Source organism: Mastomys coucha, unplaced genomic scaffold (assembly GCF_008632895.1).
Source record: "Mastomys coucha isolate ucsf_1 unplaced genomic scaffold, UCSF_Mcou_1 pScaffold14, whole genome shotgun sequence".
NCBI classification, from domain to species: Eukaryota; Metazoa; Chordata; class Mammalia; order Rodentia; family Muridae; genus Mastomys; species Mastomys coucha.
Window position 1 is genome coordinate 135,241,182 of NW_022196896.1, and position 23,559 is coordinate 135,264,740.

Below are 23,559 nucleotides of genomic sequence, written 5' to 3' on the forward strand. Positions count from 1 at the left end.
AAAAAAAAAAAAAAAAAGAAAGTGCTCTGGCTCACAGGGTTTGGTCCATCCTGATGGGGAAGTCTCCTCCGTGGGAGCTTGAGGTCATATAATGGGCTGGAGAGATGGCTTGGCTCTTTTGTGGCAATCAAGATGTAACATCTCATTGCCTAAAGAAAAAAATCACAAAGAGGAATCATAAGGCTGCCTGTTTTCCTGTTACCTCAGAAAAACAAATTCTGGCTTCCTACTCAGATTTCTACAGGAGGACAGCATTCATAGTGTGCATCAGCATACCCAGCATATACATGTGACTTGCTGGACATGGCTTGTCAAGTAGGAATAACAAAGATGATAGCAGCTGAAGTGTCTGTGTTGACTGGCTAAGAATTTCAGGTGGTGGTACAGAAAGGTTAGGACATACACTGAATTGTGACATTCCCACAGTGTAGTGAGAAACTATCATGTATAAAGTATTCCCTGTAACAGTTTTGTTACATTGTTGAGTATCTAATTGTTCAGGAGCATGGGTATATTTTATGAGATGCAAGTTAAAGTAGATAAAGGGTCATTCTATCATGGCACAAATCTTACTAAAACTATTCAAAATGGAAATATGTTTTCAAAGAACTGAAACTGAAATACTATTTTAAATATCTTACTTATAATGATTCACTTAAGTAAACATTGAGAGACAAAACTCAGGGTTTCTGTCATTAGCATAAAAAATTACACTAATCAAGATCACTTGTGTACAAATGAACAAATTGTTTTAAACTGTGACTCTATTTTATTTTTAAAACAAGCAGCATATTAAATTAAGCTTAAATTTATTTTTATTGTTTATAACTTATTTTTTGAAGAGAAAATTTTGTATGGCTATATAAGGATTTCATATCTGTATTATGATATGAAATAGTATCATAACTGTCTTACATATAACTTACTTTTAACTGTCTAAAAATATATATGAAAGTGTGAAATCAGATATTCAGAGCAGTCAGAAAATGATCACACATGCAACACACAAATCCATGGGGCTTTGTACACATATGTAAAGCTATACTGAGCCAGTCATGTATACATATATGAAGTATGCTGGTCCAACCATGTACACATATATATGTGAAGCTATGCTAGCCCAAATATATACACATACGTGAAGCTATGTTGACAAGCCATGCACGCATATGTGAAGCTATGGTAGCTCACGCGTGCACACATACTTGAAGTTGTGCTGAACCAGCCTTGCTCCTCAATGTCTGCCAAGAGTACGCTCTCACAAGTTCTCCACCCTGAGGCAGACCTTCTTCTCCTGCCCAACTCCAAAGCTGCAAGACTTTGTCCATCACATAAGCCTAATGAAGGACAGAAAGCAGGTAACTGTCACCAATCAAAAGAAACGAAGTCAGATCTGTTGGCTCACAGTTCTAATTCCAGCTCTTGGGATGATCCAGGAAGACTACAAGTTGGAGGGCTGCTGGGTTACAAAGCAAGACCTTGTGAAGAGGGAGAAGGAAAAAAAGGAAGAGAGGAAGGAAAGAAAAAATCCTGTGAAATTTGTGTTTGTACTTGAAGGAAGTTCAATACAGTGGTAATCGTCACTGGGGCACTTTAGGTTTAGGAGTTGTGCTGGTTAGTTTTATGTGAAGTAGGCACAAGTTAGAGTCATTGGGAAGAAGGAACCTCAGCTGGGAAAATAATTCTGTGAGGCTGCTGTGTACAAAAGTCTCTAGTACATAGAGTACATACAGTGAGCAGATGATGGGGGAGGACCCAGCTCACCAATCAGCGATGCCACCTCTGGGCTAGTGGCCTTGAGTACTATAAGTAAAATAGACTAAGCAAGCCAGTAAGCAACCTTCTTCCATGGCCTCTGCATCAGTGCCTGTCTTCAACTTCCCTCCCTATTGGAGGTCCTGCCACGACTTCCCTCAGCAACAGAATGGGACCTGAGAATTATAAGCTAAAATTAAACCCAAGTTGTTCATGGCCTTGGCATTTTATTATAATAGCAAAAGCCCTAAGACTGGAAGTGCACGGTTAGCGTTAGTAAAAATGCAATTGTTAGCTGAGATTAGGAAAGAGAAGATTGTAAAAGCCACAGGTAGCTAACCCAATAGGAGCCTTGGGAGATCCTAAAAGGAAGTTTCAAGAGATGGTTTGTGACGACTTAGAAATGAGGCAGGCAGTATAAGTTCACTCGCGAGTCCAACATGCCTAAACTTCCTTCTTCGGCATGGTGGAGGCAAGGCTATTCAACAAACAGCTGCATTTTGAACCATGTCTGAAACCGTGCATCACATTAAGTTGCAGGGGGAAAAAAATCCAAAGCAGACTAAGGAGGGATGAGTCACAGGGTTATGTGTGGTCCTGGCATTATTGATGGACTGAGGCAAATCAGAACATCATTGGTTTTTCCCATCTGAGGCAATAGAGTACCAGCAACTGGGTAAGAAAATAGATGCCATGCTGACAGGAAGGTAAAAAGTTGTGTGGCAGACTGTAAGAGTGACATCAACTTGATTTCCAATTCCAAGCTCACACACTTGTCAGCCTCAGTTTATTCATATAGAAAACTGGCTCTCAGCCTTCCTAATGCTGCAACCCTTTAACTCAGTCCCTCATGTTGTGGTGACCCCCAAGCATAAGACTATTTTTGTTGCTACTTCATAACTGTAATTTCGCTACTGTTAGGAATCATACTGTAAACATCTGCATTTCCCAATGGTCTTGGGTCACCCCTGTGGAAGGACTGTTCAATCCCCCAAATGGGGGGAGACCCACAGATTGAGAATGGTTGACATAGAAAGCAGGAATGATGGTATTTACAGTTGTAATCATAGTGCATTATACAGTGCTTAAGAGTGGCCAGGTGGTGGTGGTGACACACACCTTTAATCCCAGCACTTGGGAGGCAGAGGCAGGCAGATTTCTGAGTTCGAGCCCAGCCTGGTCTACAGAGTGAGTTCCAGGACAACCAGGGCTACACAGAGAAACCCTGTCTTGGAAAAAAAAGAGAGTGATTACATCTCTTCCAGAGGACATGAGTTCTGTTCCCAACACTCAAGTGTGTCAGACAGCTCACAACCAACTGTAACTCCAGCTCCAAGGATCTGATGCCTTCTTGTGGCCTCTGCAGCAACCTGGACACATATAGCATAAATAAAGGTGAAGATAAATAAATCTTTTGTGAGTGGTATAGCACATTCATTACATAAAGATGTCAGTTACCCATCAATTTCAACTTAATAGGAACAAAAAGGTGGGAATCCTAGAATCATACATACAGACATGGTTTGCCCCACATCCTGTCAACCCACATCTGAGCAGCTGATTGTGCCTTTGAATGTCCTTCTATTAAAGACAGACTAACAAATTGGACCAACTTCAGAGAAGACACACCAAAGTCCTAAAGAGCCTGCAGGTTCTTGGCATAAGACCTGTGGCTTTCGGGGCAGGCACTCAGCAAAGACATGAGAGCGTGTGCAAGCAACTGAAGAACTTCACACAGATGCCCTGTGTTCCTCAAGACCTTTTGTCATACTGTGACTGAGTACAGGTTTGACCATGGGAATTAGAAGGAAATCATTGTTGAGAGGGTGACTTTAAGAGTCTATCTTTAGTTTGTAAAGTGAACTTAGTGCATGAAGCCATTCATCCATACCTATCAAAAGAGTTCCATGACTTGTGGTAGTTAATCCTGTCAACTCAACAGGATTGAGAACTGCCTAGGAGATGAACCTCTGGGTTTGGAGAATGTGAGTCTATTTCCAGAGAGAGCAAACTGAATGCTATAACCCCACTCTGAGTGGGAGCATCACCCTGTGATTGGCTGGACTCCCAGATGAAACAAAAGCACAGGAACGTGTGCCCCAGTGCTCATCCTTCTGCTTTCTGACTGTGTAGACAGAATCAACACCCCTTCACAGTCCTGCCATCAGGCCTGTCCACCATGACAGACTGTATCGCTCTCAAACCATGAGTGAAATAGATTCTTCTTTCAGAAGTTGCTTTTGTTGGGTATTTTGTCAAAGTAACAATGAATCTGTCAAGCTCTTCAAATGTTTACTCTGACATGTTTAAATTAGGGAAGAAAAACCTCTCTATAGTCAATGCAAAATAGCCCCTGAGTCCCTTTCTCTACCCCCTGCCCCAAATTATCGAGTGAGTAGCTATTACCGGGTACATAAGAAGTGACTTCATGTTCTGTGCCCCAGTGTAGGGGAATACCAGGGCCAGTAAGCGGGAAAGGGTAGGGTGGCAAGCAGGGGGAGGGGGGGTTGTTCTTGTTGTTGTTTGGGGGGGTGTTGGAGGAGAAACTGGGAAAGGAGAAATCATATGACATGTAAATAGAGAAAATATGTAAAAAAAAAAAAAAAAGAAGTGACTTCATTTGTAACTGGTCTGTTAACTGATATGAATGTCCACAGTCTCTTAGCAGTCTCTAGTTGCTTATGGGGTTGGTATTTGTTTGTTTGTTTGTTTGATTGATTGATTGAATGCTAAACATGACAATATACCTTTGATAATATTATATCATTTTAGTTACATTATTATTTTTCAATTACTAGAGCAGTAAAATTATACTCAGTTTATTTATGGTACCATTCATGGGTTCTTCATGCATAGATTTAATGAGCTATGGATCAGAAGTATTTTCAAATTTCTTGCTGGGAAAGTACAGTCTTCTTTCTTGTCATTATTTACTTAAAAGTACAGTAGAGTGGCTATTTATACTGCATTTTATTTTAGTTGGTGGTATGAATAACTTAGACATGATTGAAGGTGAGAGGGAGGCCTTGTTTGTGTGAGAGAGAGAGAAAGAGAGAGAGAGAGAGAGGGAGAGAGAGAGAAGGAGAGGGAAAGAGAGAGGGGAGAGGGAGAAAGAGAGAGGGAGAGGGAGAAAGAGAGAGAGGGAGAGGGAGAGGGGGAGAAAGAGAGAGAGGGAGAGGGAGAGGGAGAGGGAGAGATTTGTTTACAAGGATCTGCAGATTCTGGTGCTTGTGGGACACTGCAGCCAATCTTCTGCAGAAATCCAACGATAACTGTTCAGTCCCTAAAAAAAGAAGTATCTTTTTCTGTTTTCACCATAGCAATAATCCTTTGTGAAATACTACTATATTATGTAACATTCTTAACTTGTAATAAATAATCTACAAGTGGCTCCTCAGAAGAAAGCGATAGCTTGTTTTTATTGCATTGGTCCTCAAGTGTGTTGGTAGCAAAATTCATAGGAGATGAGATTGAAAAGAACTAAGTGCTTCTGTTTAGGAGAGGTTCATAGTTCTGGGTATCTAATCAAAAGAATGGAAAGCAAGGACTCAAGAAGATATGTGTACACTCGTGCTCATAGCAGCATTACACAATATCAGAGAGGTAGGCAGCAATTCAAGTGCCCATCTATGGATTCTCTTTGTGCCCAACAAAGACTCTCTTGAAGCTATTTCTGCATGTTTGCCTCAATCTAAAAACTGAAGTTCTAGCAGACATCAGTCAACTGTTCTCTACTACAGCCAACAGAAGCCTTATGTATAGCCAACATATGACATACTTACTTCATGTTCCATGCTGTGTAATCTAAAAATCTGAGAAGAACATTTGAATTCTGAGAATTACAAGAACTTAAATGTGATGGATATAAGGACATTCGATAGACAGGACAATTTCCATTTCCTATGGGTAATTTCTATACATGAGATGGTTTGCTGTGAAAAGTGTTGCATCTGCAGTTTGGATGAGTCTCACCTTACAACTAAACCCAGTGTTTAGCATATGGCTTCACATATACTGGGCTTTTGGCTCTCCAGCAGTGCCCCCAGTTGAGCAGTCAGAATATTCCAACTAAATCAGTCTTCTTTTTCCTACAGAGAAAAGTTAATAGAACAAATGAAATACCACAGCATTAAATGACTCTCCAAAACATTCCCTTAACTTTCTTTGACCAGAGCCCTGGGGCCTTTGGGAAATAGGAATGTCTATAGCACTTGACAGTTGTGACGTGTTGCAAGTGATGCTGACACTCATCTACTATATCAAACATTTACAGAGGAAATTCAACAAAGAAAGTAGCATGGACCTATAGGAGTCTTCTCCTTAATGTGTTTCTTATTCTTTAGAAGTTGCCTTTTATATAGTTACTCTTCTGAGTGGCTAAGCATTGCCCGAATGGATCCTGTTCTGAAATTTCATTTCTATAAAACAGAAAAAAAATTAATGTTAAAGAAATAATATGGCATCACAAAGAGAATGAAGTTTAAAAAGACTCTCAGTGTCTGGCCATGCAAGTGCCTGAAATGAAGGAATCCTGCTGTCTTCTCTAAATACCTATTGGCCAATGATGCTCAGTAGAATTCCTATAATGATGTTTAAATGATGTTTACATAGCAGCTATGCTTATTCAATTCTATAAATATGCTGAGAACCATTGAACCACAGACTTTTAAGTGTGAATTGTATCACAAGGCATTTTAAAAATCCTTTGTGACTATTCATATACCCAAGTCAAACAATTAGCATAGACACCCACCAACAGATGAATAGATAAGCAAATGCAATGTATGTATATAATGAAGTATCATTCAATCAGAACGAAGAACAAAACCACATGATTTGCAGTAAGATGAATGGAAGTAAGGGTCATCATAATAAGCAAAATAATGCAGACTCACAAGATCAAGCATTATACATTGTCTTCCAGACAATACAGAATTTTCTTAGGCATGAAGCAGAAAGACTACTAGGAAGCTGGAAGGGAGGGAGGAGAGAGTATCTGGTTAGAGCTCAATGAAGGACTCGTGTGTGTGTGTGTGTGTGTGTGTGTGTGTGTGTGTGTAAAAATGCCATGAAAAAGCCTTCTCTGAGCAGTTAACCTCCAACAATAAAAACCATTTATGAGATCTTAGTAAATGAAGAAAAGTTCCGAAGAAAACTATGGTCCAGAGTGACAATAATTATGTCATTCTCCTTATTGGTTATACATCATCCATTTCATGAGATCATCCAAATACAGCCCCTGACATAACAGAATCACTAACAACTGTTAGCTATTCCTCTTAGTGCCTTTAAGATTAAAACTCCCCTTCCTGTGGTGGTGCCTGTGTTCTCAGCACTAAGGAAGATGGTGTCACAAGTTAAAGGCTAACCTGGCCTACATAGTAAGACTCCATTTCAACAAAGAGTTCTATATAGCATGCTTCCATGTAATGAGATGAATGCAGTGCTGATTCTGTCATCTGAGATCTTAAGCACCTGAGGAGTATATGAACATGTAAAAATGGAAATAAAAATAGCTGTAAAGATGGGAAACTGATGCAAGAGACAATAAGAATAGGAATCTGCAGAAAGAGACTTTATGCAACTGAGGAGAGCAAAGGGGGCTGTAGGCATAAATCTTTTCCAACCTACTTTAATAAGAGTTCAACCTCAGGGCTGGAGAGATGGCTCAGAGGTTAAGAGCACTGACTGCTCTTCCAGAGGTCTGGTCCTGAGTTCAATTCCCAGCAACCATATGGTGGTTCACAACCATCTATAATGGGATCTGATGCCCTCTTCTGGTGTGTCTGAAGACAACTTCAGTATATATATATATATATATATACATATATATATATATATATCTTTAAAAAAAAACACTTAAAAAGAAAGAGTTCAACCTCCCCTCTAGCCCACCACCCACCAGAGGTAGTAGAAGAGAAACATTATTAGAACACGGGGGAAGGAAGGAGACGTTTAAAAATAGTTCTTTGGGGGATGAATCTAATCTTCATTGTCAGGATATCAGCAGTTCAGTACAGTAGCAAACACCAAATATAAATCAGTAGCTGTAGTACAGTTCTCTAGGCAGACACCACACACAAACCAGGAAAGGCAGTTCAATCCAGAAGAAACCACAAGGCTAGCCAACCGGCCTGAGACTGCAGAAGCAGCAAGAAGCCACGGGAACATCACAAGAAGTTCTTTAGCATCTCTCTGTGACATCAACACAAGCAGAGCTCAGCAACACAATGTAAGGCAAACCAATACATGTCTGTTGTTAGCAAAGAATAGTAAGGCAGATCAAAGCAACCCAATGTTCAAACTCCCACTGTCTGTGGGCTCATATTTATATTCTTATGGACATCCTGAGTCCTTTCACATGTCTGCTATAGCAAAACATCCTTTCACCTGTGTGTCCCAGCAACACATGATTTGACATAACTAATTCTCCAAACAAGCCAGAAGTTTCTACTTCATGAGGCTTCTACAGACAGTTCTAAATGAGAGTGTGTCAAGTAACAAGAGACACAGAGGCCTCAGAGGGTATAGGCTAGTGGCAGGGGACTTGGTTAGGAGAATCACAATGAAGGCTGAACTGAGCATGAAGTGGGAGAAGTGGGGAGAGACGCCAATTGTAAATGTATTTAGGAAGCAAAGATGAAGAAGTGTGATGACCAACTGGGTTTTGACCTTTTAAGAAGAGACAGAGATAGCTCCTGGGTTTCCAATCTGCTTAATTGTATAGGCTTTAGTATATTCATTGGAATGTAAACTAAAGGAGAACAAGACATTTTGAGGGGAGAGATGTGTATCATTTGGAGATCACAATGAGTTCTGATGCTGCTGGAGCATGAGGGGAATGGCACAGTAGCTAATGGAAAGGTTAATGCCCAGGTCTAGGAGGGAGCTGTACACTACAAATAGATGAAGAGAGAGTTAGTGTAAAATCAAGAATAGAGTCAGATTAAGCTGTCCAATGAAAAGGAGTAGAATAAGAAGAGAAAATGGACAGTGTGGTGATTAAAATTTTAAAAAGAAGATAAACAATTGTAATGTCATAGGAAAAAAGCATTTAGGAGCAAGTCTGAGGAACAACACTAATGGATGTCTATACAAGAGTTCCTGAGAAATAGAAGGGAAAGGAATAAAGATGGATATCTCAGTCACTATTCAACCGCAGTCAAAAGACACCTTCACCAAGGCAACACTTGTAAAGAAAGCATTTATTGCTTACAGTGTCAGAGGTTAAATCCGTTTTCATCATGGTGAGAGTGTGGCAGCAGGTAGGCATGGTACTGGAGAAGTAGATGAGAACTACATCCTGATCCATAGGCAAGGAAAGAGAGAGACTCTGAGCCAGGCATGGACTTTTGAAGCCTCAAAGCCCACTTCCTCCAACAAGGCCACACCTCCTAATCCTTCTAATTCTATCAAAGACTTCCACTACCAGTTGTTCATTCAACTAAGGAGGCCATTCTTATTCAAAACACAACAGTGGAGAAGTCAGAAATTAAAGGTTCTATTTAAATTGCTTTCAACAAGTTGTCTTTGGTGGCACCTGCCCATAATACCAGCATGAAGGAAAGCTGAGGCAGAAGGCTTCCTGTGGCAAGATTTTTCCTGTCCAATTAATTTAAATATTAGTGAAACAGAAGGCCTGTGATTGGACAGAGAAAGGGAGATGGAACTAAGAGTTACAGAGACAGCGAGTAACACAGGAGAAAGAAGGCAGCAAGATGGAGGAAGAGCAGGAAGATTCAGATTCCACGTGGTTTTAAATAGCCACAGGTAACTATAATATCATATAGAGATAGAATAGTTGGGATAACTTGTCTAATCTAGGTAGGCAGCTTATATCATTATCAATTGCCTCTGAAATTATTGTTTGGGCATCTTGTGAATTGAGAATTTATTGATATATAAATCTGACTGATTAATTATAAGCTTCTAAAGTTTTGATTTACTGGGTTAAGGGGATTTGTGACAACTAGCCACTGGGGTTAAATGGCTGAGAAGAGACAAGAGGCCCTGAGGCAAGTGTACTGCAGCTGGGAAGACTGCGATCAGTTGCTGCCTGGGGCTAGCTTAGAGACAGAGGAGGTGAGACTGCCACTGAGGCAGAGAGTAGCTGGGTGTAGCGTGGGAACTTGCTATTCTTTTTAATATTTGCTGCAACAGCTTTCAAGTTCAAGGCTAGCCTTAGGTAGATTAATGAGACCTGTCTCAAAATCAAATTTTTATAATAAGTAAATAAATTAAATTAATACTATGTAGACTCCTACATAGTAGGATATTACTAATACCTAGGTGTTTAACAAATAGTAACAAATGTGAGGTGGAAATCATTCAAGAGGTGCTGGTCCAAGTAACAGCTTGGTCAAAAGATAGACCATCAAGGCATCACACACAGGATGAGGAAAAGAAAGTTGGCCTCAGTTTTACTGAAGTTTTACTCATAAGAGTCTCAAAAACTAGTAGTCAAGGATAGTCACTCACTAAAGAACCATTTTCTAAAGTCCAATGAAGTGGCACCTCTCCACTCATGCTATAAATGTGAGGATAATTTAATAAGGATGTCATGGACAAGATAAAATGTCTTCATTTTCAGCATAGTACAAAGCCAGACATTTCCTCTATGTCATATGGAATCAGTTTATGTACCAGATGTTGTAGGATTCATAATCAAGATGAAGTAAAAAAGGACAAAAGATGGCCCTTCCCCTCCCAAGACTCTTCCATTAGATACATTAATCTGGAATCAATCCTCTGCAAGAAAGAAAGGAGGAGGAAGAGGAGGAGGAGGAGGAGGAGGAGGAGGAGGAGGAAGACCACCACCACCAATCACCTGAAGTCATTTTTAGTTCTATATTACAAAGTTGAGACATTGGTTTGAAACACCCTAGTCTGAGTCTTCTAGAATCTTCTTTACAATTACAGTCAAGATCAACCCCAGAGCTTCCTTAAGGGTAATCTCAAGTGGTTGCTATAGTGAATGGAGTTCTCTGGCCCAGCAAAACCAAAATCCCACTTCAGTTTTGATGGACTTCAAAAAGATAAATCTCAGCGGTGACAGTAGGAAAAGATTGATCTCATTTCAAGAGGCCAACATGGAAAAATAATTAATGTCAATAACATTTCTGAGTGCACACACCTCGCTTCCGAGAAGATCCGCTGTCATGGGAGGAGGGGAGCAGCAATGAGCTCATCATGTGTTGGCATTTCTTACTGGGCTCTTCTGCACCAAGAAGTTCAGGGCCGGGGTGTCCTGTCCTTTCTGTGTGGACAGCTGCAGCCTCTACCTTCTAGAGAAGAAAAAGTTCATTTCCTCTCCTGTAGTGGGTTGGTAAGGTATACGTTGTTTTTATCGGAAATGACTCACCAAAACAGAGCTATTCAGCATCTTCTTGATGATTTTTTTCCCCACTTTAAAATTTTGGAATAATGCCTTATTTTATAACAAGTGGCCAGGGTGATTGCCACAACAATGCCTCATCTCAGCCAGCAGAGACTTACTTTTCAAAAAAAAAAAAAAAAGGACTTTGTTTCTTCTTTTGAATACATTCTGTTTATGAAGTCCACCCCCATTGTTCCCTGATGACTATACACAATAGCATCACCATTTACGTTGGGAAGTGGCATTTCTCTGGGGCATTTTGCAAGATAGCCAAATAAATACATTCGTCATCATGCAATCATGTCCTGAGCAAAGGTGAGCTTTAGCTAATAGATGCTTAAAAACCATCTTTGCCAAAAGATCCTTGAGAAAATGAATTGAAGCTTGCTGGTTTGGTAGAATTCCTGGCATGGCCTTTGTAAAGTGATCTGGTATAAATCACCAAATGAGCATGTAGCACGTAGAAAATATCCACTTGCTCTGCAAAGATGTCTTCATGCTTGGGAGCTGCCCAGAAAACCCATAGGACAGGTTTCTAGAATGGTCCAGAGTATGTTTCTCAGCTGTTATTAAGCAGATTCGTGTAAGCTTTATGAGTAGGTGTAATCTTATACACTGCCATCTAAAGGACATTTTGAATATTCTCACCTCCCACAGGTGTTCAGGGATGTGCTATATAAACATGCATCATATTTTTTTTAGTCAGCATTTTCCTGGTTTCCAGTGAGACTGCACACCTGGTCATGTGCCTTGGTATCATGTGAACCTATTTTCCTGTGAACTTTCATACTTGTTTTCATTTGATGAGCTCTACTTAGCCATTTTGCTGAGTTGACTAGATCTGATTTTTATCCAGATGTTATGTAAAATGCTCCTAGTAGTTTTTAATCTGCATGGATAGCAGTAATTTGTTTTGCCCCAAATGAATATTCAGCTGCTTTTAATGTCACTAGTAAATAGTTGATCTCCGCTGATTTAAATGCTTATGTGAATGAGACCATCCATCTAGTGGAACATGATCAATTGACCAGCAGCCAACAGCTCCCAAACAGGCATAGTGCCTCAGGGCCTCTCCCCAATCTGTACTAGAATGTCCACTGACTTGATTTTTCTTCAAGTGTGTGCAGGAAATCACAACCACTGTGAGAGTACCTGCCATGTCATATCCAGAACACAGCATTTCAGAGCATTCCTTCCCATCCTCTGGGCCTGACATTCTTCCTGTCCCCTCTTCCATAATGTCCATTGAATCTTGAAGAGTATGGTATAAATGTCCCACTTGGGGCTGAGAATTTAACAGTCACTTATTCAAAGCATGTTGACAAGTAAAGAGTCTTTGCATTGAGATCTGCCCACTACACAAACAAGGGTCTCTGGCCGAGGCTGACAGTAGCATTGCTTTCTAGGTATAAACAAAACTATTAAGGAGGAAGTTTGACAACATGTCCACTTATTGAAACAACACTTACAGGTTTTCCTGCCCCCAGGATCTATGCCCACCCCCCATCCATGGACTATTCGCCAAGCATGATTTCCTCTTGTGAAGCAGGCCTCAAAGCCAATAAGAAAGTGATTGGTTGACCCTGTAATAGTGCCACTATTTTACGAGTAGGCACATCTTATCTTGCAAGTCAGCATTGTATTGTGCAAGGCCCACAGGTAGGAAAGTCTATTAATAACGTTTCTCTCACAGTAGTCTTTGTAGCACCTTTGGTTCTGTGAATCAGGCCTAGATTTCTATGTGGGTTCTAGGGATCCAAACTCAAGGCCCCATACTTGTTTGGCAGATACTTGACCAACTAAGCCATCTCTCCATCCCTGGCTTGACTTTTTCAATGAGAATTTCAAAATTTCTAAGCTCTTGGAGTGTATTTAGGGCAAATCTATAGGGTACAAAGTATAGGAAGAGCTGTCTCTATAGATCAGATTTGAAGATATGTCCATTTTCAGCAGCTCGGATTTCAGAGTGTTTCCCCTAAGTTCAATCTCAATTATGGGAGAGAATTAAAGGTTAGATAGATAATTGATTTAGTGAGTGAAAGTAAGACAATGAATGTGTAGATAGGTATAGATACAGACCTACTTGCTGTTACTAATGTGCAAAGACAAAAAATGGAAATAAATGCATACAAAGGAAAATCTGATATATTGCAAAGCACAGAATTCTGAGATAGATCAGCCACTGTTATTTTTTTCCTCCTCAGGGTGTCTGAGCATTCATAGGGGAAGTTCTTCATGGTTAAGGAGACTTTTGATTGTTCTTTAATATCATCAAACCTTAATGACTTCCTAAAACAAGATTCCCTTCTAATCTGGATGTAGTGGCACATATCTGAAACCCTATCATTTAGGAAGTGGAGAGTGAGGACTCATGAATCAAAGACCAGCCTCAGCTGCATGATGATCTAGGGGCTAACCTGGGCTTCATAATACTCTGTCTTAATGGGGGGGGGAGATTTCCTTTTGTGAATAAAAGGGAAAGTTTCACAGCCTGTTAATGAAAGTTTAAAATCATCATCACAGAAAACAATTATGGTAGCCCCTCATCAGAGTAGAGGTAAAGCTACCAGATGAACTAGTAGTGGTACCGCTGACTATGTATATGCGAAGAAAATAAATTAGTATACTGAGAAAGACATCAAACTCCTAATATTCATTGTGGCTTCATTCAGAATAGCTAACATCTAGAATCCGCCTAGATGTCAATTCATAAACTGAAGAATAGACAAAGAAAACACACAGTGCATATACACAATGAAATATTAGTCAGCTATTGTAAAGGAAAGTAAGGAGTATCATTTGTGGCTGTGAGAACGGAAACTACTCTCTCTCGTGCAGGGATGTCTAAAAGTTGACTTCCTAGAAGTCATGAACAGAACGCCAGAGGGTTGGGGGAGTGGGTAGGGAATAAAGGCAGGATGGCTAAGGCACACATAGGTGTGCTTAAATAGGAAGAATAACTTCTAATGTCCTGTGGGATAGTCAGATGCTTATGTTTGACAACCATAAAATGTACATTTAAAGTAGGGAGAAAAGAGGATTTTGAATGTTTTCAGCATAAAAAAATAAGTGTTTGAAATTATGGTTATGTCAGTTATTTTTATCTAGTCATATATTAAATATATACACTAAAATATCACACCTTAAGCCCTATGTTTTACATAAAATTACTATGTGTCAATTAATACAAATTTTAATTTAAAAGAAAAGAAGAACAGAAACTAAAGATGTTTTTTCTCCTGAGCCACCATATTGAACTTTAGCAATCGTAGAAATCAGTAGTGTTTGTCCTGGTGTTCAGAGTCCTGCACAAAGGACAGGCACTGCTTACCACTGTCCCCATTGAGTCTGTCAATTCCAGGACCTCCGGTGAACATTCACCCAAATGCTTCCATTGTTCTCTTCCAGGATCTCCAACGAACACTCCCCCAAACTCCAGATCCGGAGCCACAGCTACCTGAGAGCAGTAAGTGAAGTCTCCATCAACAGAAGTCTGGACAGCTTGGACCCTGCAGGCTTGCTCACGTCACCAAAGTTCCGCTCCAGAAACGAGAGCTACATGCGAGCCATGAGCACCATAAGCCAGGTAAGAGCCAGGTCAGCCTTCGTGGTCATGCCCTGTCATCAGGGAGAACAGAGAGGGCAAGGGTGCGGAGATGATCATGGCGCATAGACCGTTGGTGGAGTCAGCAAAAGTACAGCCAGATGCTGCAGGTGGGCCACGTGTTCATCCGGGCAAGCCCCTGGTCCTGATGGTCTAGGACAGGAGGGGCTCTTTGCAGATGGGTCAGACACAAGGAGGGAATCCTTGGAAATTCATAACCTGTCGGGTAGGTACCAGCCAGTTTTCAGGATGGTCTTGATGGAGGAGGTTTTACCTGCAATGTTGCTTGAGGGAGTCATGCCCAGGGAAGACACCACTGACAAAACCATAGTCATAAAAGTGTTACAGTCTGAGCAGGTCATTGAGGCAAGATTTGCACACAGAATGCATCTGTGAGTTTAAATTTTTTGTAAAGCTGTGTATGGTAACACGTGCATTTAATTCCACACTCAGGAGGCAAAGGCAGAGAGATCTCTGAGTTCGAGGCCAGCCTGATCTACATAGTGAGTTCCAGGCCAGTTGGAGTTAGATGATAAAACCCTGTCTCAAGAAATAAAATAAAATTGTGAAAAAGTGTATACACATTTATAACTTCTCAAAACAGGAGAACATGGCATGTCGCCCAGCAGGACACTGTGCTGTTCTGCTAGCTGCCTCAGGTCTCTGTGCTGTGGATTCCCCCAGCAGGACACTGTTTTGTTCAGCTAGCCACCTCAGGTCTCTATGCTGTGGAGATGACCTTCCTTGGGACATTACTTCCCAGTGACAGCTTACTAAGATATCAGGCATGAAAAAGACTAATGCTGTCTTTGGGTCAAGCACTGCAATTCACAGGGTAGTCATTTGGCCTTAAGTAAAAAACAGAAAGAATAACTATCCTTAATGGAGTCCTAATGACACATCATTTTTCTAGCACCATATTCAACTTCCAAATCACACATTATCTTTAAGGACAATTTCAAACTTCCCATTACAGCTGCAACATTGTCATTATTCAGAGAACAGTTTCTTCTTCAAAGTTGCTGAGCCATAAACACTGACTTTCCAAAACGGAGTTGCTTTTGTGAGAGTTATTCTCTCATATAGTATTACATATATATCAATATATAAATAGAAAAATAGTGTTGAACTTAAGCATATTGTACCCTGTTCCTATTTAAAATATGACATTATCCACCAAAGGCTCTGAAGAAGGATCCAAATAAAATTTTATAAACCAAGGAATTACACTCGAGTGGATTCCTTAAACTTTTTGAACATGTAAGCCCTTTATGCTCGAAATGTTTCTTCACGCAACTCCAGGCATCTGAGTATATAAAACAGATGTACAGATTTACTGATGATAAAGCATAAATTTGTTTTAAAGTAATTCTTTAGCATACATCTAATTGTACCATTTATTAAAGGTGAAAGTGAATTGCCCTGAAAAAAGATCTTGGCTGAATATTTGGTATCAGTTCTGAGAGTACAACAGGTGTTTTTCAGAGTGAGCCACCGTCAGTGCTAAGAATTCCACTTCACACAGATACAAAGGATAAGCAGCAGAAATGGGTCTAATGCCACTTTACACAGTGTCCCAGTTTCAACCCAACAACCATTTAACAATTTATGAAACTCACATGACAATATTTAAAATAAACCTTCTTAATACAATCTAAAGATATACTAATTGGACACTTACATACTGACTTCCACAAGGTGTCTTCTGAGCATGTGCACACTCTGGCACACCCCTCCACATACACATAACATGTATGCACATCCATGTACATAAATACATGCAAACATAAATGTAAATTTTTCAAATAAGTGATGTGTTAGAGGCTGGGGTGGCTCTAATAATGCTGTTTGCCTAGCACACAGGAGGCCTTGAGTTTTGATCCCTTCGAAACCTCTGTCTCAGATTGTCTTTGATGAATAAACTTTAGGGCCCAGGGATTCACACCTGGGTGAACAAAACTTTTAAAAATGGATAAAGTAGAAATTAGAGATGGTTTGTTGTTAAGGTAAAGCATGCAGAGGGCTGTGAGGTGGCTTGGAAATGCCCTTCCTTGATTTTTTTTAGTATTTCTGAAGATATTTGGTTATTATTATTTGTTGAGTTAGACATTTATTTCCTCTGGGTTTTCTTTTTTATGCCTGTGTAGAAAAGGGATAGTCTTATTAAGAATGTGTGTTTGCCTAGATGTTTCAGCAAAATAAAAGCAAGTTATAGAATTATGTTTGCTGTATGATTCAAGTTTTATTAAAACTAGGAAGGAAGGTATATTAACTCTCTGGAAAGACAGACACACTCAAGGTTCATGTCTGCAACCTGAGCAAGGATAGCTATTTCACGGTTTCTTTGTGATATTTGTTACAACAATAATCGAAAGGAAAAACTCAACCTATGCATGTAGCTATGAGCACGTACATGAGTAAATTGTCTTGAAATTATTTCAGGCTTGAATGAGTCACATATAAAATACACAAACCCCTGCAGATCCTTAACTCATTTTCTGATTCAATGACTGAGCCAAAGAGGTGGCTCATTGGGTAAAGGTGCTTGCCACCAAGCCTGATAACCACATGGTGGAAAGAAATAATCCAGTCTGGCATGTTGTTCTCTCACCTCCACAGGCAACCAACCATGACACAGGCACCCACAGGTGTACACATGTACATGCACAAAAGTAATTAATTAATTTAAGTTTTTTAAAGCTATACATATTCAGAAGGCTAGAGAGATGGCTTAGCAATTAGGAGTATTGGAAGTTCAATTATAAGGGCCAGAGTTTGAATCCCAACACCCATGGCACAAGTCATACAATCTGCACGTGTCTTTAACCCCAGCTCTGAACTAAGAAAATAAGAAGCAGAGCTGGGGCTTGCTGGTGGCAGCTAAGGAAATGCTAGTACTAGTTGTAAAGAGAGACGCTACCTCAGAGGAATAGGCAGAAAACTCAGTATGCAGCTTTGAACTCACCTGCCTCTACCTAAGGAATTCACCATCGTATTAGGCTAAAATCTGGTGGTTGTGGTTGTTTGTTGTTGTTTAATTATCTGATTTTTTAAAAGATCTTCATAAATGTGTTTATAAAAAGTTTATGGATGAGGTCAGGCCTGGTGGTACAAATCTTTAATCCCAGCATTCCAGAGACAGAGGCAGGAGAATTTCTTTGAGTTCAAGGCCAGCCTAGTTTACATAGAGAGCTCCTGGACAGTCAGAACTACATAACAAGCCAATTAATTAATTAATAAGTCAATTAATTAATTAATTAATTAATGATAAATTTATGAATTTTTTCTGAAAAGTGAAACCTAACAATAGTTTGAAATCTTGATAGTGTTTTTTAAGATTTTTGACATATCTGGGTTTGGCCTATCTTAGCAAAGTATATATTTTGCAAAACAAAATAAAATTTAAAATGTATGTTTGGGGCTGGTGAGATGGCTCAGCGGGTAAGAGCACCGACTGCTCTTCAGAGGGTCATGAGTTCAAATCCCAGCAACCACATGGTGGCTCACAACCACCCGTAATGAGTTCTGACGCCCTCTTCTGGTGCGTCTGAAGACAGCTACAGTGTACTTACATATAATAAATAAATAAATCTTTAAAAAAATGTAAAAAATGTATTTTTCATACTGTGCACTCAGCTTCAGTCAACCTTGAAATTATTTGATAAACTAGTCATTTCAAAAAGCATAGTAAAATAATTTACAAAAATAGCAGTTGCTAAAATGTTACACTGAAATTCATGAACTCTGACCACGAGCCAATGAACTTTGCTCTTTTTTTTTTTAATTTATTTTATTTTATTTATGTGTATGAGTACACTGTAGCTGTACAGATGGCAGAGAGCCATCATGTGTGTGGCTGCTGGGAATTGAACTCCGGCCCTGCTCTCTCTGGCGTATTTCACTGTAGCTGTCTTCAGACACACTAGAAGAGGGTGTCAGATCTCATCATGGGTGGTTGTGAGCCACCATGTGGTTGCTGGGATCCAAACTCAGGACCTTTGGAAGAGCAGTCAGTGCTCTTACCCGTTGAGCCATCTCACCAGTCCCTGAACTTTGCTCTTAAAGCACTCATTTATCAATAAGGAGGGGCTGGAGAACAGAGCCTAGGGGTAAAATGCTTACCCAGAAGAGGCTGTGAGTTCCACCTCCAGTCAAGCAAAATAAACATAAGCTAACTGGGAACTCTAAATAGAATTATCAAGAACCCATTGGGCAAAGCTTCCTTTCCAGCCTGCATTTCTTCACTGTTCTAGAAACAAAGCTCTCCTCTGGGAGGAAGGTAGAAGTATGCAGATATAGGATCCAGACCAAGGGGTAGGATAGGAGTCTTTTATTGCTCTCCGCTTTTTTTTTTTTTTTTTTTTTTTTTTAGCAATGGCTCTTGCTGAAACTGGAGCTCCCTGGTTGGCTAGGCTGGCTGGCCAATGAGCTATCATGATTTGCTTGACTCTGCTATAAGCACAAGTAACTGCTTTTCACTTATCAACTCAGGTCCTCTGGCTGGCAAAGCAAGAGGCTCTTACGTACTGAGATCTTCCCAGCCCCAAAGCTCTCTTCCTTAAAAATGTCATCTTTTTATTAGCTAGATGTCATTCACTTATCATCTGTAACATAAAAGAAATGATACTGTACTGGCTGGTTTGGTGTGTCAATTTGACACAAACTGGAGCTATCGCAGAGAAAGGAGCCTCCCTTGAGGAAATGCCTCCATGAGATCCAGCTGTAAGGCATTTTCTCAACTAGTGATCAGGGGAGGAGGGCCTAGCCTATTGTGGGTGGTGCCACCCCTAAGCTGGTAGTCTTGGGTTCTATAAGAAAGCAGGCTGAGCAAGCCAGGGGAAGCAAGCCAGAAAGTAGCACCTATCCACAGCCTCTGCATCTGCTCCTGCTTCCTGACTTCCTTTGGTGATGAACAGCAATGTGGAAGTGTAAGCTGAATAAACCCTTTCCTCCCCAACTTGCTTCTTGGTCATGATGTTTTGTGCAGGAATAGAAACCCTAGGACAGATGCGTGTTGGAATGATACATAAACGGTGCTACTCTTGTGGTGAACGAAGTTTTCAGATGCTGGGCGGGAGATGTTGGTGGGGGAACTGCAGGCCAGGTGTTTACCATCTTGTGTCTTCCCGCAGGTGAGCGAGATGGAGGTGAACGGACAGTTCGAATCCGTGTGCGAGTCTGTGTTCAGTGAGCTGGAGTCACAGGCAGTGGAAGCACTGGACCTGCCCATGCCTGGCTGCTTCCGCATGCGGAGCCACAGCTATGTGCGGGCTATCGAGAAGGGCTGCTCCCAGGATGATGAGTGCGTGTCGCTGAGGTCGTCCTCCCCTCCACGCACAACCACCACTGTGAGGACCATCCAGAGCAGCACCGGTGAGTGAGCTTGGGAGCTCCAGCCTGGCCGCAGCTGCGCACAGCTGTCGAGGAAATGGGTGTCCTTGGTGTAGTCATGTGGTTAACAGTAACAAATGCCACCTATGTCCACACAGAAAGACGACAGGTTTCTTACCTGGCTCTACCCATGCCTCCCGCCATGCCCACCTATCCTTCCCTCCACCACCATGTGAGAATCCACAGGAACAGCTGCTGCTATGGTCAGGGAGAGACAGCCCTGGTTGATCCCACCCTACTCAGATTCTCAATAAGCAAGCTCTGAGCTGGGACTAAAACCACCTGTTTCTTGGGGTCAAACTTATTACTTTATGCCAAGGTGGCCGTGGTGTGACTCTACTTTATGCCAAGGTGGCCGTGGTGTGACTCTTCCAGGAGACCTAAAAATATCCTGTTAATTTTTTTTAAATAAATAAATTTAAAAGGGGAAAGGGGTAGATGGACCAGTAATATTGACTAGGCACTTATGCACTTTATTACAACAAAAAGCAGATTTATTTTGTTAGTTTAAACCCAGTCATATATAAACAGTTCCTCCCTCTAAACATTGATTTTTGCAGAGGAAGTATATTTTTCTGGCCAGATCCTAGATGCAACAGTAAGGGAAAGCTTAGCTAGCTTCCATGGTACAGAACCTGCATAGTGATACAGCCTTGAGTTATGTGTGACTATATAGCAACTGAATGCGAAAAAGAAAACCTCCCTCTTAACTGGGTTTAATTTTATGGTTAAATTCATCCTAACTCCAATAAAGTGATTTTACAAAGACACCATCATACTTAAGGGTCAAGATAAGTAATAATGAATGAGTTAGAAACACACCAGGATATGGTATCAATAAATGATTGATACATAGTAAACTGATAAATAAAAAACAAAGCCAAAAAATGCTTCTAGCATAAACATCTTAGCAGCAAGCTCAGCCTGTGACCTTGGCCATTCATAACTAGAGAGAAGACAGTGGGTTACACATACCTTACTTGACAGGAAATTCCCCAAGAGCAGAGTCAGACAATACTCATGAATGAAATAAAGGTGGTTTGTGAAATGTTCCAAATAATGACTTTTAAAAATCAGTCACTGCACATTCTGTATGTGTGTTGTCATGCCTTACGTGTGTGGCTTTGAAGGTCTGCTCCCCTACAGCTTATCAGTGTGTGTCTGTTGGTGTCCCCCATCCCCAACCCTCACCCCCAAACAACAACCTTTCCCCAGTGTTGGGCCCATTTCTCTCTAACAATTGCATCATCTGCCAGCTATTCATTCCTTAAATTCAAATAATTCAGAGCTTGGTCCACTTGGGCCAGGGAGGAACTATAGAAGGAGAAGTTCTTCAGTTTGACGACACAAAGTATCGAGCAGACTCGGACTAGCGTGGCTTGCTCACCTGGAAGAACAGTTTGTAGCTTTTGTCAATAGCAGATGGGGTTTTGCACTCTCCACATCCGTTCTACTCAAATCTGCAGACACCTTGCAGACTCCGACTCGCTCTCTCTGGAGACCCTCCAGAGTTCAGACAATAAAGTTAACGGATAAAATCTAGGCTTCCCAGTTAATTCCAAGTAGATAGTAATTTTCTAGGAAACCCAAACATTGGACAGGGAAGAAAACCACACTCTGGGATCTTACGGTACGTGACCAATGAAGATGAGATTAAACCCCAGACTTTAACAAAACAGGCAAGGCTAAGTGTCAGGACTCCAACTCCTAGTGGCTAACTTCAGCCAGATGGCCCAGAGGTGACCAGGCAGTTTGCTCGAATAAAGGAAGTGTCAGACTTTTGTTAATGTTTTTAGAGTGGGCTAAAGCTTGGTGGGCATCATTTGGTTTTGGGTGTAGTTTCAATGAGTATTTTCCTTTTTATGTGCAAATTGTTCTGCCCCCAAGATTTGCAAACTATCAGAAAAAGACTTAAAGTTGCATTACTCCTGCTATTGACACAACATCCTGCATTTACATACTCCAGGCTTGTTAATACTCATAAGAGTGTTAGGATTTTCAGAACTGTAAGTCCCACCTGTTGCTGGCATCTTGGCCTTGTGGTTTGGTTTGCCATTATGATAGACACAAGGGGTTTTGGATGCTTGGGCAGACAAGAGAGAAGAAGGGCAGAATAGGACAAACATATACACTCTAGAGAGATGTAGACAAGATTCACTCTGTATTATGGTTTTGGACAAAACATTACCTAAAGGATCAACATGGCTAAATGCAGACCTGGGTGGAGTTGGACTCAAAGGTTGTAGCAACAAAGGAACAGACATGATATAGAGAAAAGGATGCCTGACCTTTTATCCCATTTTAATATTATAATTTAATCAGTAGAAACCAGGTAGCCATGGCTGTAGGAAAGAGTCAATGCTTTTAGCAAAAGCAGGATCCCTGCTTCTAAGAAGTGACCTAGACAACATTATTATAACCCACAGGCTAGGGGGGTTATCTCCACCACCCAGCGGAAGCTGATAATTCATTGCTCAGCTATATGATCTCTTTCATTAGTGACTGTTGGTCAGCTCGGTACAAATGCTGGGATTCTGCTAGGCAGGTTGTGGGGAGTCTGAACTGATACTGAAGGGCCACGGGGGACAGTTCGTGGCGTGAGATTTTCCCTTGGTAGCAGTTGACTTTGTTTTTGGCACTGTGTACCCATCTGGAACCCTGCTAGATTTAGCTTGGTTGTAAGGAACTGCAATACATGACATTCTGGCCTGTGGCCTTGTCTGGTATTTGATGGTCCTAATATTTTAAAGACCCTGAGTTTATCTATCCCTTGCTGCTTCATATAAAAATACCTATACTGTGGCAGTCTTTGGAGTCTTTGGAATCTTCACTAGACTCTAACAAGACTATTAGGAGATGAGTGCTGCCTGTGTTGTTCCATATGGCTCAGAGTTGATGCTGGGAGCTTTAGCAGGAGGCTCTGTATGGGAGACTTCCCAGAACAGGAATGGTGAGTGAAAACCACAGAGACTACTGTACCGCCTCACCTGTCCTAAATGCAGGCGACATCCACCTGCAGCTGTGTGCATGGGAAGGCTCCACGCCCTGAGAGTCAGTTTGAGTGAGGGAGAGACGTGTATCATGTGTAACTTGCCAGGTTTTCACACAAGACAGCTGTTAGCTTCACTCTCAATCATCAACTCGGCATTAACTAAACATCACGGAAAAATAAACAGCTTCAAGAAAATCATTACAGTGGATTCTGAGTAAATCTATCCAGTATGTGCTGGTATTACATTTCATGCTCTCTCTGTCTCGTTGATCTGTTCTTTCTGAAAGGCATCTGTAATTTACATTATGAGGTTCTTTGCCCATGTCCTCCTCTGCCTCCATCCCATGTCCTTCTCTTTTCTCCGTAAGTACTACCAGATTAGAGATTCCTCCTTTGGTTTTTTACTAGGAGCAGCTTTCTCACAATGAAGAAAATACAAAA

At 40.9% G+C, this 23,559-nt stretch overlaps 1 protein-coding gene across 9 annotated transcripts in view; it reads left to right on the forward strand.

Annotated features, from left to right (window-relative positions):
- Positions 1 to 23,559, forward strand: part of Dlgap1 (DLG associated protein 1) — a 791,008-nt gene that overhangs the window by 610,496 nt on the left and 156,953 nt on the right. For all 9 annotated transcript variants that reach the window (XM_031368694.1, XM_031368695.1, XM_031368696.1 and 6 more), the window contains 2 exons: positions 14,540 to 14,717; positions 19,868 to 20,108. In XM_031368694.1, the coding sequence (XP_031224554.1) occupies positions 14,540 to 14,717; positions 19,868 to 20,108 (419 nt within the window). The remainder of the gene's footprint in view (positions 1 to 14,539; positions 14,718 to 19,867; positions 20,109 to 23,559) is intronic.